This window comes from Schistocerca serialis, chromosome 2, assembly GCF_023864345.2.
Source record: "Schistocerca serialis cubense isolate TAMUIC-IGC-003099 chromosome 2, iqSchSeri2.2, whole genome shotgun sequence".
Taxonomy (NCBI): Eukaryota; Metazoa; Arthropoda; class Insecta; order Orthoptera; family Acrididae; genus Schistocerca; species Schistocerca serialis.
The window spans coordinates 891,923,544-891,943,201 of NC_064639.1; the positions used below are offsets into that span (position 1 = coordinate 891,923,544).

The 19,658-nt window shown below is 35.1% G+C and overlaps 1 protein-coding gene across 1 annotated transcript in view; it reads left to right on the forward strand.

Annotated features, from left to right (window-relative positions):
- Positions 1-19,658, forward strand: part of LOC126458230 (dynein beta chain, ciliary-like) — a 477,648-nt gene that overhangs the window by 161,477 nt on the left and 296,513 nt on the right. The window contains exons 10-12 of the mRNA XM_050095128.1: positions 9,138-9,290; positions 9,926-9,936; positions 16,231-16,245. Coding sequence (XP_049951085.1) covers positions 9,138-9,290; positions 9,926-9,936; positions 16,231-16,245 — 179 coding nt within the window. The remainder of the gene's footprint in view (positions 1-9,137; positions 9,291-9,925; positions 9,937-16,230; positions 16,246-19,658) is intronic.

The following is a 19,658-nucleotide window of genomic DNA, read 5'->3' on the forward strand; positions in this document are numbered from 1 at the left end:
AAGAAAACACACACACATTTGCACAGGAAATCACATCTCAAGCACATGTGACTGCTACCAACAGTAGCTCTGACTGGAGTGCCATTGGCATTCTGTTTGGAGCAGGTGGTGGTAGCAGTCATGTGTGCATGATATGTGCTTCCTTGTGCAAATATTTGTGTATTTTCTTTGCTGAAGAAAGCTTTGCCTGAAAGCTATAATGTGTAACAGTCATTTTGGTGTGCCTGTCTGCAGCTCAGTGGGTCATCGTTATGGTGAATAGCAGTCTATCCTATTCCCAATATTGTTGATATATCGACATGGAATTTCCTGCAGATAATATTGTTATTAGTGACTAGTTTTGAACTTCTCATTCATTCTCAAACTATTACCTGTATTAGAAGACACAGTGTTATTAGGGAAACATGAAATACAAAATTTTCAAACATTTTATGTGCACAGATTACAACAGCGCACACATTGTGTGCACAGATTACAACTTTGTGGCATACCTGCATTGAAATACTATGGCCGTATTACCAAAAAGTTAGCCACACTTTCCCTAAACTGTACAAAATGGCATTTTGAACCACAGGTCAATTAAGATATAAACTAATACATAAAACTGTAAAAAATGAAAGAAAGTTTGAGGCATGTGTTGTGTATAAGATTACAATGTGGAACATTTGGTTGATTTTATATAAGGCAAACTGATTGTAATTTTGTAACTAGATACAAGTAACATATCAGCCCAAGCAACAAGACTGCTTTTGGCTATCATTTGTGAAGCACAGAATGTACAGTGAGTGGTACTGACAGTACTGTGAAAATTTTACATGTGGCAGCTAAAGGAATGAAGTTAGATATACTTCGAATTTAAATATAACAATTTTTTTTTATACTCTTAAAAATGATTCATGCATCAGTAATTTAAAAACAGTGTGATAATGTCTGGGACTTTTACCAATTCAGCTTCTATGTATTTTGTTGCAAAATCAATGGTCTCTGACGACAGAACGTATGGACATAGAATAAACAGCTGAAGACACCTGTCAGAATTTACTAGAACAAGATGCTATGAAATTTTGAATGTATCAAGACAACCATAATACAGTCAAATAACATTTTTATACTGATCTGATATAGAAAATAATGTATTATGTACAGTGAATCACCACTAATGCAGATATGCCACAAAAGATTTATTCCGTTGCTGCAATCTGTGCACACAAAATGTTTGAAAATGTTGTATTTTGTGTCTTGTTATTAACATTGTAGCTTGTAATATAGATAAGGGTTGGGAAATGAGCAAAAGATTCGTAACTTGTCACTAATAAAAATGTAATTTTCAACTCTGGTAGAAGCCTTAATAAATTACAAATATATTGAGCTTACTTTCCCAAAACTGTGCAATGTATCATACTAGCACCTTACCCTCATTCTGAGCTCAATGATTCCCTCATTATAGAGGAATGTGGACTCAGGTTTTCAGGCTAGCAAATAGGAAGTTACACATTCACAAAATCGTCATCTTGACATCAGCTGATATTGTGTGTAATGTTATGAAACAATGTGTGTATAGTATATGCAGTGGCTGAGTGTGAGAAATAGGTAACATTAGGCTCTTAACGTTATTAAATAATTATTTGTCAAACAATATTGTATAGTAGGGACAAACCAAATGATATTGCACTGTTTAAACAGAGGCGCCTCATGTTTCGGAGTGTGAAAGCCCCGGTATTCATCCAGCCATTCTTATTTTACTTTTCTGTAAAGCATTCAATGGTGAAAGTAAAAGACTGTAGTGGCTACAGTTGCCTGAAACTGCAGTCATGTGAGTGTGAGTTGCGTTTGTGTGAGTGCATGTGTGTGTGTGTGTGTGTGTGTGTGTGTGTGTGTGTGTGTGTGTGTGTGTGCGTGCGTGCGTGCGTGCGCGCGCGCGTGTGTGTGTGTGCGTGCGTGCGCGCGTAAGCGTGTGTGCGCGTGCGTGCATGCGTGTGTGTCTGTCTGTCATCTTATTTTTGACAAAGGACTTATGAGCCCAAAACTTTGTTTGTGACAGTCTTTTTGTTGTGCCTACCTGCGACTCAGCATCTCTGCTGTACGGTGAGTGGCAGCTTTCCTTTTCATAATATTGTTGCAGACTATAGTATAGGGATTTAGACAGTGTGACATATGGAAGTTTGGGTCAATTCAGGAGCCATGCATTGGTATCCTTCTGGTAAGACAACCATTCGCAATAAGAAGAAAATCCAGGTTCTAGTCTAGGTCGGGCACAGATTCTCATATGTCACCAGCAGGTAGAACATCTTTACCTGATACAGCTGACACCAAATTATTTGCTTTCAGCAATTTTTATCTTTTATCTATTTTCATGGGGCTGTCAATCATCACCAATGTAAATAAAACTACTACCACTACATTACAGGTCATTCTGTGTCATTTGAATTGGACAGTTGTGTAAATGATTTTGTTGATTGTTTTCTGCACTTTTTTATTTATTTTTTTATTTCTTTATACTGTGTAGTTGCCAAATGGGATTTGTTTGTGATTTACAAGTGATCAGGCAGCAGAAAGGGTAGTTTGAAATTTGTGATTTTCTTTGTGGGTGAATGTATAATGGAATATAAGCTTTATGCCAATGCTCCCACCCATCACAAATGGTTTGCTAATCAATGCATCATAACCATGAATTTACTCTGCTGATGAGAAAGAAATTCAGTCAGTCCAGATGTATAGTATGTATGTTCACTTGAGAAGGGAACTGCTATGAAAATTCAGGAAAAATGATTGACATGTCTTTTCAGGAAACCATGGGGGGAATTATGCACACATTTTGGCCTTGAGTAAATTCAGAAAAATATGAAGCATTTTGAATTTCTATTTCGTGCTAATTACAAATTTGTAGAGAATTTAAAAATAAATTTGATATTTTGAAGAATTATTTTCTTTAAATTGTTCAGTTAAATTTGAAAGAAAATAAACAAAACTGTAGAAAGACCACCACTCACTAGTTACTGACTGATAGTGTGGTGCATAGATGTACTTACTGATAATCTATGCACTTTCTTTTTAAGTAATCTCAAAATTGTCAAAATTTTCATTTCTTGTGATACAGAGAAAAAAGGGTTATAGTAAAAGTTATGGAAAAGTCATATGGAGTTCCATGGAGAATACTGAAGCACTCATAAGTCTACTGCAAAAGACACAGTAGTGCAGAAGGAATTACTGCACAGATAAGGATGTGATGAATATCAAAATCATGAACAAAAAGCAAATAGTTGGATTTAAGAAATCGGTTTGCTGATGTTTTGAGGAGAAAGCACTATAACAGCTTTTGATCTGCTTCTCTTTTTGTGGCTTGAGCTAACACTCTGCCTCAAAAAACTATACAGACATCCAAATATGACTGTGTACAGCTGCAGTGACACTCAGTATTGTTTGCTACTAAAGAAATGGTTGTGGCTGCATGTGACCAAAAGTATGCAACAAACAAATAATTTATAATTAATTGACTGCTTACTCCTGTTCAAGAACTCCATTTGATTGGAGGATTTATTAAAATGAAAGAACTTTGATCTTCATGTGAATTGCTGTTGCTGCCAGTCAGATATTTGATTTACATTACTTATGTCTCACTTTGTGTGCAAAAGTTAAATTTATTTGATGGTAAACGAAGATAATTCTTTCTTCTGGCATTATATTTGTTAGCATTCCTATTACTTTCAAACAAATTTCAGTGTGAATACCTGTACTGTAATGTTGAACAGATGGCTACTAGATCTATTTGAACATACCTCTCTTAATTCTAATTACTTTCTTTTGTGTCTTGAGATGAGCTATTGAATCCAAAGGCCTACAGTCCCCCTCCTAATGCAGAACTATATTTTCCAGGTGTAAGTGCTAAAGTATCACATTTCTCTCAGTTTTTTCCCTTCTTCTTCTTTTTCTTCTTCTTCCTTCTTTCTTCCTTCTTTACTTCTTTCTTCTTCTTCTTCTTCTTTTTTCTTCTAATGCTCATGTGAAGACGCCATGCAGAAACTGACAAGCTGTGCATTTTTGTCAGGAATCTCAAACTTTTTGAAAATTTTGTTTATTGTGATACAAATAAAAAAAATGTGATCAGTATTATAGGAAAGTTGTGGGCACTGTCATGGAGACTAGTGAATCACTCATAACTCTTCTGCAGATGACACAGAAGTGCAGGAGGAATTACTGCACAGATAAAGATATGATGAACACAGAGATTATGGCTAAAAGGCAAATGGGTAGGTTTTAAGAAAATGAACACAGAGATTATGGCTAAAAGGCAAATGGGTAGGTTTTAAGAAAATGGACTTGCTGCTTCTGTCAGAAGAAAGCACTGAACAAACAAGACATTTAAAGCACAAGCAGGAAATGGAGAATGTGAAGAAAGACAACAACCAGCCAAGATGCACTTTAGATTTGAGCCATCTTCAGTTGCCTTAAAACAGCTACATATTTATAATCAATATGAGTTTGTTCATTGAATTTTGTTGCATCTCTGTGCAACTTGAAAATGTCATTAGTGTGTGTTTGTTTTCTATGTGTATTTAGTTCAAAAAAGAATAACACTGAAAGCTAGCAAATTTTGTTTCCTTTTTTGTGTGTGCCGGTCAGCGATTCAAGGCTTGTGCTTTTCAGTGGGTGGTCTCCTTTACCCCTGAAGTATTTTAATTAGCTGCTATATTTTACGTTGTTGAATACTAAAGTCAGCAACAATTAAGCTGCATTAATTGTAAGTTATACATTAGTATGAAGATTGGGGAGAAATAGCAGTTAAAGAAATTGTTATTTTGCACAGTGTATGTGCAGCATTTAAAATTCATTTGTTACATTCATACTATTCATAACTATATAACTGAAGATGGATGAAACTAATAGGCATCTTGGCATAAGAAAGTTAAAAGTGTACATGCTCAAGGAATATAATTCATATCCATGAAGCCAAACTGTCATTGTCATGGATTCTAACTAGTATTATGAAATATCATGCAGTTGAGGAAACTAATGTTATTATGTACTCTTGGTACGGTAGACTGCAACATACAGAGGAAATTCATATAGCTGCATACTCAACATAAATTGTTAAGTTTGCGAAACTCTAGATTGAATTTTCTAAAACATCATAATAATGACAGGATGCATTAGCTAATATAGAGCTGTGGTCACTGCCTTGTTGGAATAAAAGACCAGGCCAGTTACTAAAGGACACTCGCATAGAGCACAACACTGAGAAACAAATTTGTCTGTGGATGAAGAAGCTTTGCAGGAGGTTGAAAATTTGTGAATATCAGCCAATTGTCCAACTGAAAGTACTTGAGAATCAAACTGAGATGAACTGCTGGTTTGAGATAAAGTGTTAAAATTTTGAAGGCAGTGATCCATTCTGATATTGTGTTTTGTTGAGCTAAAGAGTATGCAGCATTTACGAAGGAAGCTTTCTACAGGATAGGCAGCCAAGTTGCTTAAATCGCTAGCTGCGTGAAATGTCTTTAAAGCTCTTCTACTTTTTCAAAACACTTTTCAGCTTTACAGGAATTGTAGCTAGTGGGCTACTTCAATTTTTAATCTGGACATCTAGTAATGATGTGACTACGTTAGCAGAAGTTTTTCCTTTTGCTTATGTTAGTCATGTTGAGTGAACATGGCTGCTCCTCTACACAGCTTTGCAAGCAGTCGTCACTGAAATGTAACAAGAACACAGCTACTGACTGTGGTATCGTCACCCAATCTTTGTTACATATTTATCTTCTCCTACTGTGCTCATTTTGCCCAGTAAGACATTTCTTACAGTAAAAGTTCTAGATTATATGTCTATTTCCTTTTCTTTACTCTTGGCTTTCTCTAAATATAGATAGTCCTCTACTAATTTTTTGTTGTTTATCATTTTATATATTTATTGTTTATCATTTTACGTGTATCACTTTTCTAAATTCTTTTGTGTTAATTACAGTTCATATGTTTTTACAGGTCTTGATTGATTATGTTTCATTGTTATGGTTGCTTGTTGATTATTAAGTCACACAGTTATGCCAGTCATTTTCCATTTTCTTTGGCCTTTGTCTTTTTGCTCTCATTGGTACATGTTTCTTCTAGATATTGAAACACATGTAACTAAATACAATGTGAAATGTGCAGCTTATATAACATTTTGTTTCTTTTTCTATGTGATGCTTTTCTCACATGATCAAATTGTAATGATTTGTGTTGTTTGAGTGTGATCTGAGTTCTTAGAAAACAAATTACCCTTATTCCTTAGTAGTACAATTCTGTGTTGTTTGTTCTGTTACTGTCGCAATATGTGATTCGTCCTAAATGTTTTGTCTTGGACAATGCACCATACGTAGTCACAGTGCTACAGAGCATTAGTCTAACTGAATTTATAATGCTTTGCATATACTCTTATCAGTAGCTACGTACTGTGGTGTAGTGTAATAATAAGAAAATTTGGTGGTTGAAAATTGAGTATGTTATAAGCTAATGAAAATTTTTCAGGAAAATTAATGTATTTTAGTGGAAAGTTCATTACATTTGTACTGAATATCTTTGTTTGTTTTTGTATAATTTAATGAACTATCAAATGTGTAAAGTTTATTTAAAAAATTAAAAGAAACTTAAAACAGAATAAAAGAGCAGGAGTTACATCCTAGTCAAAATTTAAGTTTCACCAAAATCAAGAATCACAGTCTGATGATTCAGTTAATAAAAGGATACTCAAGCAAGACAATAAAACTAGAGATTCTGGACCTGTGTGTTTCTTTGTTAGGAACTGACCTGACTTTTTTCTTTTCTTCTTGAGAAGAGGTGTGTTTGTGTCTGTTTGTGTGGAAGGGAGGGGGAGGGGGGGGGGGAGCTAGTGGGTGTAAATGCTTATATAATATGTGACAGTGTATGAATGATTGTATTATAAGCTTTTATATACACTTAATACCAATTACCTTATGTAACTTGCTTCTTGGATCTCACTTCTTCAATGGTCTTAATAACTTTTTTCGTAGTTATCATGTTACTTCATTTCTGGGTGGAAACTCTGACACATCATCATCAGCCATTTGACATCCATCACTGGATAAAGATCTCTTACAGACGTCACAGTCCTCGGTGGTACACAATTATGTTAGTTATGCATGCTTTTCTAATGTCGTCCATCAACCCTGTTACATCATAATCTCAGTTTTCTCACGTCTCTCACAACCTGCCAAGGAGCTTCCTTGGTCAACTATCATCCATTCATCTGGCTACATATGTCTTGCAATTCCCATTTCATTTACATTACAATCATAATTATGTCTTCCTCTCAGTTGGTTTCCCTGTGCCATCTATTTGTTTTCCTCTGTTCCGTAGTAATCATTAAAATGAATCACTCCATTGCGTACTGAATTCACATCAGAAGTACATATCTCATGGTCATAAATCATAAGGTGATAGACACTGATTGTAAACTTTCTACCTCAAGCACATTGTATCCAATGTTTACGTGTCATATAGATGTTTTCTGTATGCTGAAGATCATGCTTCCACTTTAAGACATTTGAGTTCACAGTTGTTAATACTGAAAAAGCATTGTAGGAATATGTTTGTAACTAGTATGAAGCTGCAATTGTGACTGCAATAGAACTTGCTAAATTACTGTTAATGTATAAAAGCTTCTCCATCAAAATATTCCTTTTCATAATGTTGTTACAGTCCATCATGGATTTTCCATTGTATGCTTTCTCCATCAAAATATATATTTCTTACAAGCTGAGAATAATAACTGATTTATAGAGAGGAAGGTGCCGTAAGAGACAAACATGCTTCTTCCTCCAAACATTTTAATGGCTTTATCTGAAGTATTAATCATTCCTAATGGATCTGAGTTAATAACTATAATTTATCTTGTCCACCTGCAAATGCCTGTCTCACTTCTGCAGATTTCTAAAATCAGAATTCATTGTCATATGACTTCACTTTAATGGTTGGGCATTGTATCTGATCAGCTTTCATTTATTATTTTCTGTCGAAAAAAATATTCACTTACAGATGTAGCCATGATTACCTATAAGTCGAGAAACCGAAAAATTAATTGCTTACAAGAGAATGTAGTCTGAAAAGTAATCACTACATATTTTTTCCTTTAGTGATAAAGCCAGTTGTTCAGTCAGATATTATCTACCTATTGAAATTTTTAGTAACATCAGTTTTGAAATAAGAAAGCAAACTTTTTTTAAAAATATTTCAGTCTTATTATTCTTTCATGAACTTATGGTATAAAGTATAAAAATTAAGTTGCCTCCAGATGTTTTCCTCACAATAAGTAACTTATTTTACTATGCTGAAATCTTTATTTATAGATATGACAGATTCATAGAATTTACTGTTTTGTAAAGTTATTTATGGAAAGAAAAATGTTGAATTCTTCTCTAACAAATAATTTCTCTAGTTTTTTGTCTCACATTAACACTTGTTGTAGAGACTTGCCATAAAACTGTATATTGGACTGAAACTTGAACCCAGAACAGTGCTATTCATGGGCAGTTTCTCAGAGATTTCATCACTGCCACCCGAAGTTTGTCTTCATCAAATCTGAAAATCGTTAATGTTTCATAAAAGTAGTTTTGAAACTGTAATAATTTTACAATTTTGAACACACTTTTCTTTCATTGTTTTTTATTATTATTCTGTAGAGGGTTATGAACCTATTTACTTATTAAATGATGTGTTTTTCATTTTAATTTATGTCATATACCAAATTTCTCAACTGTAAAACTCATCTAAATGAGTTATTAGATATAACAGTTTTATATCTTACTGAACACATTTCTTTGAATGCCATTACTTTGTATTTCTCTTTAGAGTGTTGCTGCTTTATAATTGGCAAGTTGAACTTCATGCCAGCTGCATTGCTGCAAATAAGATGCCGCCTTGGAAGTATTATTACTTTACCTTGTATTATAGGGATTAATTGTAGTAAATTCAGTTTGTACATCAGATTGCACTAACAATTCTAATACCAAGCCCTGTATACACATAGAATAGGAAAAGAAAAGAGAATAATTATATAATAAGGAATTCATGTTTATTTTCCTGTGTGGTATTTTCTTGCAGACACCACCTACTTTCATGTTAAGGTACTGTGATAATTTTTCATATAGGTCTCGATAAGGAAATGCGATCCTGGGATGCCTATGTAGGTCTTGAGGCTACTCTGAAGAATTTGATGACCTCTCTCAGGGCTGTGACAGAATTACAGAATCCCGCAATAAGAGAGCGACACTGGGAACAGCTAATGGCAGCCACAAAGGTCAGTACAAGCTGATTTAAATCCTAATTTGTATTCTCCACTGTGAATAATAATAATAATAATGAAGTTAGTTTATGAGAAACAGCAAAATTTGTGACACAGTGAGGTCAAACTTTCTGAACAGCTGTCTGCTTCATATTTAGTCATTGCAGGAAAAGAAGAGCGAGAAAACTGAATAGGAAAAACAGAAAGTAGACCTGGATACTGCAGGTCTCAAGCAGAAAGGGAACGGTCATTTGCAAGAGAACAAGAAGTATAAATCAGAAAGTGTCCACACTTGAGTTGCGGGATATCAAGAAAAGATTAACACATGTTGTGTCTTTGAACATCACTGTAAATATATTAACAACCTGTGGACATTAATATGTGTACACTGCATATAAAAGAACATTGAAAAAGTATTCAGTATATCATGCTGATTGTAACCAGTGTTTTTCTGTTTCCTAACATTTTCTGTCTTAACAATTGATCAAAAATTATTTTGTTAAATTGCAGCCAAACTGTACTTACAGTGAACTCATGGTAGTTCTTTCACAAAGTATACAATAATATCTTCCTTCTGGTATGCTTCACATAGTTGTATGACCACTTATGTGAGTGTAGTAAGTAGAAATGGCATGGAACAGAAAATATTGATAGTAAAAACATACGTATCTTTCATAACATACATTGTACCAACTCAGTTGAATCTCAGTGTAATAATGCATTCCATGGTCTGATATAACATATATTACAACCAAAAAATGCTATCAGAAAATGTTTTGATAATTCATGGCCGTGTTTTATGTTCTTTGGTTTTGACCACAAGATATTATTAAGTGGCCACAAACTTTACCTTAAGGCACTCTGAAAAATCATGTATTCAGAGTAAGTAAACCAAAAACTACAGAATTGTGTATGACCTGTAACTCTTAACATTGCCCAATAACACTATGATGGCAGAACAGAAGGGACCAGTTTAACATTGAATAGAAAATAAGCCATTAATCATCTGAACATGCATTATTAGAGGAGCAAATCTATAACCATACACCATAAACTTTTGTCCACAATAACATCTGAGCACAGACAAACAAGAAATAGTTTACTGTCATCAAAAATCACATTACTTAACTCATGTCATTTTGTTCCACCTGCTGGTCACTAAACATGTTATAATGTAGTCGTGATGCACAGTTTACTTAGTGTGACTTACATATTTGGGACCACTTCTAAATGCACGTAAAGCAGAGCTTCCTAGTAAATAATTCATTTATAAATGCTTGGTCTTGTATCCAGTGTATCCATTCAGGCTTTCCAGTGGCTTCCTTAGGCTGAATTCTTATTGGTCTGATGTTCACTTGTTGTAATTCCCACAAATTTCAATAAACACCAATGCAGTTCTTTACTACATATCTCATTATTACATGTCTCATGAATCATGCCCATACTAGATTCCTTCGTGCCTAAAACCAGTGGTTCCCCCTCTAACCATTCACAGTCCTTGTCTCATCATTCCATTACACAGTCTTGTTAACATTACTACTGACTTGAAAGATAATGCCACAGAGACTCTGAAGATAGGACATAGCCACTAGCCTTCAGTTATCAGAAATTTAACAGCTGTATTCCAGATTACAGGCACTACAAACTGGAGGTAATTGTGTTATGCACCCAAAGGCACACCATACCATCACACCTGTTGCAGTGCTTGTATTACAGCGATGAAAGCACTGTACATGTACACGTACATCTATACTCTATAAACCACCGTGAAATGCATAGCAGATGGTACTTCCCATTGTTCCAGTTATTAGGGCTTCTTTTTTCGACCAAAATAGTGATTGCTGTGTTGGCAGTTCGCGTGTTCCAGACAACATCGCACTGTCCATGTAGATACTTGCCATGCTGAAAACAAACCCATTTCCTAACTCAAGATGCGTGATGTGGCTGTACGATCCTGTCCTGAGTGAGGTTTAGAGGGGGAGTAGATTACTAAGGCCCTTGGCTAAGAGAAGAAAGTGATGTTTGGTGATAGTGTAGAAGGTGAAACATGGTAAAGTAGTAAGTGCTGTGCCTGCTTGTATTCAGAAATGAAAAACAAGGTAGGACGAGAATGAAAATGGTTTGTAAGAGGAGGAGCATTATTTTAATTGAATCAACTGTGGGTTATTGGTGAAACATTGTAAATTAACTAAAAGAAATGGTTTTGGGTTATAAGGCAATTTTAAAGCATATTACTGAATCCCACATATGAAAACACTAAGGTAAACACAATTTGTTGATCCTTGGCTTTATGTAAAATTACTTCAGTGACTATTTTTTGACAAATTACTTTTGAAATTACACAATACAGCAATTACACTAACATGAGAAAACATGTATGGGAATAAAGTTGTGCATCAGCCTAGAACTTTTTATCTACTGATGGATTGAGACCCCAAAGTTTTACTTCTATCTCAGAATTGCGATATCATCTAAAAGAGGTGAATAATTGAATTGTGTTTGCTTGTTTCATCATAGGTATGGGGATATACAAATCTGTTTTTTCTTTGTTTTAAATTTCTAGAATTTGTAAATGGCTGAGTTTAGCCCCTTTTCCTCTGTGTAAGACTTGTACATCTATTATTTATTTTGTGGTTTAATAATAATAGATGTACAAATCTGTTTCGGCTTATTATAAGATGAGTGTGGTGTGTATCTTCATATAATTTTTTCGTCTTAAATGGAGATAAACTTCAGATTTTGGCTTTCTTATCTTCTGAGATTTATAATAACCCCCCCCCCCCCCCCTTCCCTGATAATGACCCCTTCCATTGTTTTTAAGGTTTGCTTTCCTTTATTTAAATTTTGGAGACTTGTAACATTTTTTTTTTCTTTTTCATGCTGCTAGTGCTCAGAGCGTCTTCCAGCAAAATATTCGGTAAGTTATATGTGGTGATACTTACGCATTAGACATGATTTCTAGGATTACTCTATTTAAGAACAGAAATATTTTATGCATTAAGCAAAAACTCTACAGGGCAGTGATTTCATACCATGAAAAGCTCTCTCTGAGATTTCTAGGTGAAAATTATTTACCTTAACTGATTTTTACTGTAGCAAGAACATTATTTTTATCATGGTTGCAACTGTAACTGTTGTAATTGCTGTACCAGTAGAACTCATAAATGGTTATTCTGATTTCAGTTAGAACTCAAAGCAAGATATATGCAAACTGAAGATTTGTTTCTTATTATTTTAGAAATAATATTCAGTTTTTAAGCTTTAAGTTATTCTCGAACAGTTTCAATGTTTAATATATATAAACTATGTTCACTAATGAAACTCGAAGAAGTTATGGTAGCAACACAGTCAGGGTGACAGGTGACCACAGATGACTGTTTTGTATTCTCAAACACATTTTGCTTTCACAGTACAGTCCCACTATACACTTTTACTTACATAGGAGAAATGGGAAATGATTTTAACTATGTAACTTCTTTGAATCTCTTCAAATTTTGTGAAATTTTCATCATTTTTACAGCTAAAAACAAATTCCACTTGAAGTCCTATTCTCCAGGCAAATTACTGCGTACTTCAACATCTAGTGACACTTGTTGATTCTTTTGTTGGTCACAGTACATTCTGTTGTTTTATCACAACCTTGAGGCATTGTATCAAACTCTGTTCATTGTTGCTGCCACAGTGTGTCAACTTTGTATACATTTTAGAAAACTGTTCCTATAATTTGATGTCAGGAATAAAACTGTGTATCCACAGGTACTGTGTGTGCAACATGATTAAATTGTCATTTTCAGAATTTTAATTAGGATGCAATATTTGTAGTTGATAGTGTATCTAACAATGATTTACCATTTCATAGCTGTTAATTGAACCTGGGAAAATGTCATCTCATGTGGAAAGTCGGGATCTGCTTTCATGACATTGGTTCAAGTGGCTTGGCTGGTAGTATCATGTGAGGGCCTCTTTCGAGAGTTACAATGAAGACTGCAATAGTTTGTCAGGAAAATGGTACCAGGTAGTTGCCAAAATAGATCACTGAATGGAAGAACCAACCCTCTTTGTTGGTTACAGTGCACAGAGAGACTTCATCCTGAAGGAACGTAGCTTCTAGTATTCACAGTTGGCAGAAATTGGGGAGGTTGGTACAGAAACTGTAGTGCTACTCCAGTCAGGCCACAGCGGCCGGAGACAGTGGCTGTGTGCAAGTTGTGCTTGTGTGTGTGTGTGCGTGTGTGTGTGTGTGTGTGTGTGTGTGTGTGTTTTGTGGTCCCACACTTTATATTTCTGATGAAGGCCACAGCCTTGTGGCCAAAAGCTTAAGACCTTAGAACTCTTTTTTTATTGTACCTGTCTGCAACTCAACACCTCCTCTTTGTTGTTGTTGTTGTTGTTGTTGTGGTCTTCAGTCCTGAGACTGGTTTGATGCAGCTCTCCATGCTACTCTATCCTGTGCAAGCTTTTTCATCTCCCAGTACCTACTGCAACCTACATCCTTCTGAATCTGCTTAGTGTATTCATCTCTTGGTCTCCCTCTACGATTTTTACCCTCCACGCTGCCCTCCAATACTAAATTGGTGATCCCTTGATGCCTCAGAACATGTCCTACCAACCGATCCCTTCTTCTGGTCAAGTTGTGCCACAAACTTCTCTTCTCCCCAATCCTATTCAATACTTCCTCATTAGTTATGTGATCTACCCATCTAATCTTCAGCATTCTTCTGTAGCACCACATTTCAAAAGCTTCTATTCTCTTCTTGTCCAAACTATTTATCGTCCATGTTTCACTTCCATACATGGCTACACTCCATACGAATACTTTCAGAAATGACTTCCTGACACTTAAATCCATACAAGATGTTAACAAATTTCTCTTCTTCAGAAAGGCTTTCCTTGCCATTGCCAGCCTACATTTTATATCCTCTCTACTTCGACCATCATCAGTAATTTTGCTCCCCAAATAGCAAAACTCCTTTACTACTTTAAGTGCCTCATTTCCTAATCTAATTCCCTCAGCATCACCCGACTTAATTAGACTACATTCCATTATCCTTGCTTTGCTTTTGTTGATGTTCATCTTATATCCTCCTTTCAAGACACTGTCCATTCCATTCAACTGCTCTTCCAAGTCCTTTGCTGTCTCTGACTCATAGGTTCAGTCAATTCTTAGCTATGGTATTCTTTTCTGAGGAAGAAATGCACAAAATATTAAAACTATCTGCAGAAAAGGACCAAAAGAATGTGAGGGCATGCTGAAAAGTAATCTCTCCAAAGTTTTTGTTCTGTTCTCAATATCAGTTGAGGTACTACATGTCGCGCATATTACTTGGTCGACTTTTCTGCTTTGTTGGTGCAAGTTGTAACCCTCTGCCACTAGAGGACTCCAAATTGCAGCATGTAACATGGCAGTGTGTAATGTAACATTAGTGCTTGAGAAACAACATGCTGTAATCAAGTTTTGAATTTGAAGAGTTCATCCACACGTGGAACACCCCCTCTTTCAGCATGACAGTACCAGAATGCACATGAGCACTGTGACTTCTGCAACGATGCAATACCTTGGGTTCACTGTCACTGATCACCCTCCATACAGATCTGACTTGGCGCCATCTGATTTTCATCTATTTCCGAAACTTAAACAATACCTTCGAGTACATCATTTTGATAGTGATGAAGTGGTTCAAGCAGAGGTGAGGTTGTGGCTCTGTCAACAAAGTAAAACATTATACAGTGACAGTGTCAACAAACTGGCCTTTCGTCGGGAGGAATGTGTTAGTCGCCAGGGTGACTATGTTGAGAAATAAATATGTAGACATGAAGAGTAAAAAATGTAGAAAGTTAATAAAGTTCTTTATATTTAAAAAGCTTTTAGAGTTTTCTGTAAAAAATTTGGAGGCAGTACTTATCAGCATGCCCTTGCAGTACATCTTCATTTACATTTCACAATTAAGTGCCTAGCAGACGGTTCATCGAAACACATTCAAACTATTTCTGTAGCATTCCACTCCTAAACAGGGCGCTAGAAAACAAAACTCTTAAATCTTTCTGTGTGAGCTCTGTTTTCTCTTATTTTATCATGATGCTCACTTTTCGCTATGTAGGTGGGTGCCAACAGAATATTTTCACAATCAGAGAAGAATGTTGGTGACTGAAATTTCACGAGATGATCCTGCTGGAAAGAAAAATGTCCTTCTTTTAATGATTGCCACCCCAATTCACATGTAATGTCTGTGGCACTCTCTCCCCAGTTTCACAATATAATACAAAATGTGCTGCCATTCTTTGAACTTTTTCGATGTCCTCTATCAGTCCCATCTATGCAGAGTCCCACCACACAGTAATACTCCAGGAAAGGGGGGACAAGCATAGTGTATGCAATCTCTTTAATACACTTGTTACATTTTCATAGTGTTCTGCCAATAAATTACAGTCTTTGGTTCAACATTCCAATTAAAATTATTTGTAATTGTAATCCCTAAGTACTTAGTTGAATTTACAGCCATTAGATTTTTTTTAATTTATCGTGTAACCAAAATTTAGCAGATTTCTTTTATTATTCATCTGGAAGACTACACTTTTCATATTTAGAGTCAGTTTCTGCAGGCTTTCATCTTCTGGTGACTTTGCAAGACAGTAAATGACAGCATCATCTGCAAACAATCTAAGAGGGCTGCTCAGATTGTCTCCCATGTCATTTATGTAGATTAGGAAAGTATAGGGTATGTAAAACTTCTTTGGGGAATGCCAGATATTACTACTGTTTTACTCAATGACTTTTCGTTAATTACTACAACCTTCCTGACACGTGCTCACAAGTATAGTCGCACAACTGTGGCGAGACTCGATAGGCAAGCAGTTTGAATAGAAAACTCTTGAGAGGAATGGCACAAAAACCTTCTGCAAATCTAAAAATATGGAATCAATTTGATGTCCCCTTTTGATAGCACTCATTACTTCTTGAGAATAAAGAGCTAGTTGTGTTTCACAAGAATGATATTTTCTGAATCTGTGCTATTAGTCAATATATTGTTTTCTTTGAGGTAATTAATAATGTCAAACACATGCTATACATTCCAAAATCCTAATCCAAATTGACATTAATGATATGGGTCTGTAATTCAGCTGATTACTCCTCTTTCCTTTCTCGGGTACTAGTGTAACGTGTGCAACTTTCCAGTCTTTACGGATCTTTCGATGAGTTAACGGTTATATATGATTGCTTAGTATGGAGCTACTGTATCAGCACATTCTGAAGGAAACATGCCTGATATACAGTCTGGACCAGAGGCTGTGCCTTTATTAAGTGATTTAACCTGCTTCACTACACCAGGGATATAGTTGAGCTCATTGTAAAGATCTGCTCATAACATTGGAGATTACAGCTGCACTATGGGAGCACATTTACCAATCAGCTATACATATGACAATTACTGCACAGACTACTCTGTCCATGACAATGGAACAAGATCTGGACATAATTTACATTTCCAGTAAAGTATAAACATAAAACTCAAAACAGCATATTCCATGAAGGCACAAAATTATGCAATAAACTGGTAAAGGAAATTAAAGAAATTGCTAAAACAAACTTATTTGAAAGGGTAGTTAAAAAGTACCTGTTCATAAATGCATTCCATACATTGAAGGATTACTTACGTACCACAGAATATGTGTTTGGTAAAAAGTGCAACACAAATAAATAATAATAATAATTATAATAATAATGATGATGATGATGATGATGATGATGAGAAATATCTGTCATTTCACATAACACTTACACACTATATTTCTTCCTTCATGTTTTCTTTTGTGGAAAAACTTTCTCTCAAAGCTATATAGTATATAAAACCAACACCTGATCCTCTTTATGAGCTCAACATCTCACCTGTTATAGAGGGATTTATTTATTTGTTTTATTTATTTACTTTCAAGTTCCATGGATTGTTGACACAAGTGTATTGCTAGGATATAGAATGTGTTAGATTATTACAATAATAACCATATTTAAATGGTCATGAGACTTACAATCTAAATCACGTGTAAAAAGATAAATAAGGTACAAGTGTTCAAATAACATAGATTATAGTCTTAATGATAGTTACACAGCAAATTATAAGGCTTACATTCTAATTCATATAAAAAAAGCATTGTCAGCAATTGATACACCAGTACTACATAGTCATTTCTTATAGGAATGCTTAAAATTAAATACATTTTGCTAATTATTACACATTGTCAAAAACTCCTGTAAATAATAGAAAGAACTATTCAAAAGATAAAGTCTTACCTGCTTTTTGAATTTAGTGTTAATCCCAATGACTGATTTAACATGGGCTGGAATTTTGTTGTATAATTTTATTCTTGAATAATGTACTCCTCTGTGTGCCAAACTGAGATTTATTTATATCTTTGTGAAGATTTTGTTTGCCTCTTGTATCATGATCAAGGTATTCACTGTGTGTCCTGTACATTTTGTGATTATTGTTCACAAAACACATTAGTGAAAAAATGTATTGGCATGGCATGGCAAAGATCTCCAGTTTCTGTGGGAGCACCTATGGTGCCCTCTACCTGTAATTCTGATGACTCTCTTCTGTGCAATAAAAACTTTATTTGCCCATGACTCATTTCCCCAGAAGATGGTGCGAAGTGTTGTAAGTGAATGGAAATATCTAAAGTGTGCAGCTTTGATTGTTTCTAAGTCACAAACAGATGAAATTGAGAAAATGGCAAATGCTGCCAAATTCAGTCTTTTAAATAGGTCAGTGATGTGAACTGCTCAGTTTAGAGAGTTTGGAGTGTTGTTAATGTGTAATCCCAGGAAGCTGGAAGACTCAACTCCCAATATTTCTTTCTTTTCTCCACGTTTTATTTCAATATTTTCCAGTTTTTTGTTTGATGTTTGAAATTGAATGAACTGAGTCTTGTTAACATTGAGGAACAGACCATTGGAAGTGAACTAATGTAAAGCTTCTTTGAATATAGTGGTCGCAGAGTTCTGTAGACTGCAGTTTGGTACTTTCTCTACCATAATGGTTGTATCATGTGCAAATAGAGTGAAGTGTGCTTTTTGTGACATACACTAGGGCAAATCATTGATAAAGATTAGGAAAAGTAAGGACCAAGCACCAAGGACCAAGCTCTGTGGTACTCCACATTTCACTGTGCTCAGTCAGAGCAGGCAAGTGCCTTTGCAGAATCGGTAAGTGCTGCCTTCTGCCATTAAGAAATGATTCAAGCTACATCCCAACTTTACCACATAAATCATAGTGCTCATCCTTCATAAGTAGAATTTTGTGATGTGCCAAGAATGATTCCAATGAGCAATATTTTATTGTTTATGGATTTGATGAGTTGGTTGACAAATGAGGAAATGGTGTGTTCAGTTGAAATACTCTTTTGGAATATAAACTGATTTTTATTAAGGATGTTATGTTTATTAAGATGATCCATGATTCTTCTCAACACTACTTTCTATAGGGTTTTAGAAAGACTTGTTAGCAATGAAACTGACTGGTAACTGGAAACCTCAACTTTATCACCTGTTTTGAACAGTGGCTTAACAGTTGCATATTTGAGTCTATTGGCAACAGTACCTTGATGTGTAGACTCATTAAATTTGTGACAGAGAACTTCAAGAATAAATTTGCATTACTTTCATAGACACATTATCCACTCCAGTGGCATTTTTATTTTTCATTTGGCTTATTACCTTCTCAATCTCAGTGGCTCTAATACAGAGCATATGTGTCTGACTAATTTTGTTCTGCACTGCTTTTTAAAGAAGGTTCAATCATAGATCCATTACAAACAATTTGATCACCCTCTGTCAAAAAATGATAGTTAAAGATATTTGCAACTATATCACATTCATTTACCGTGCTTCCATGAGGACACACTTCGATACTGTCTGTATCTTCTGAAATTTTTCCTGTTTCGCTTTTGACCACCTTCCAAATAGTTTTCATTTTATAGTTTGAGCTGTCAACTTCAGATTTGATAAAAATGCTCTTTGATTTTTAATTAATTTCTTTAGGATGGTACAGTATAATTTGTAGTGGTCCCTATCCTGCATTTTGTTAGAATTTCTGAGTGAAACATAAAGCATTCTCTATGTTTTACAGAATGTTTTGATTCCTTACTGAGCCATTGTTTCCTTTAATCACTCAGGTTGGCACTTTATGAATTTTTTTTAGGAAATACAACTTCAAAAAGGGTAACAAATTCATTCAGAAATAGATTAAATTTATCATTGACATTTTTAGCCTTATATACTGTGTCCCACTGTAGCTGCTGCAAGGTTTCTAGATTCTCACTGTTGATTAGTCGAAATGATCTGTTCATAAAACTACTCTTGTTAGCAGGGCTTACACCATGCATTTTTAAC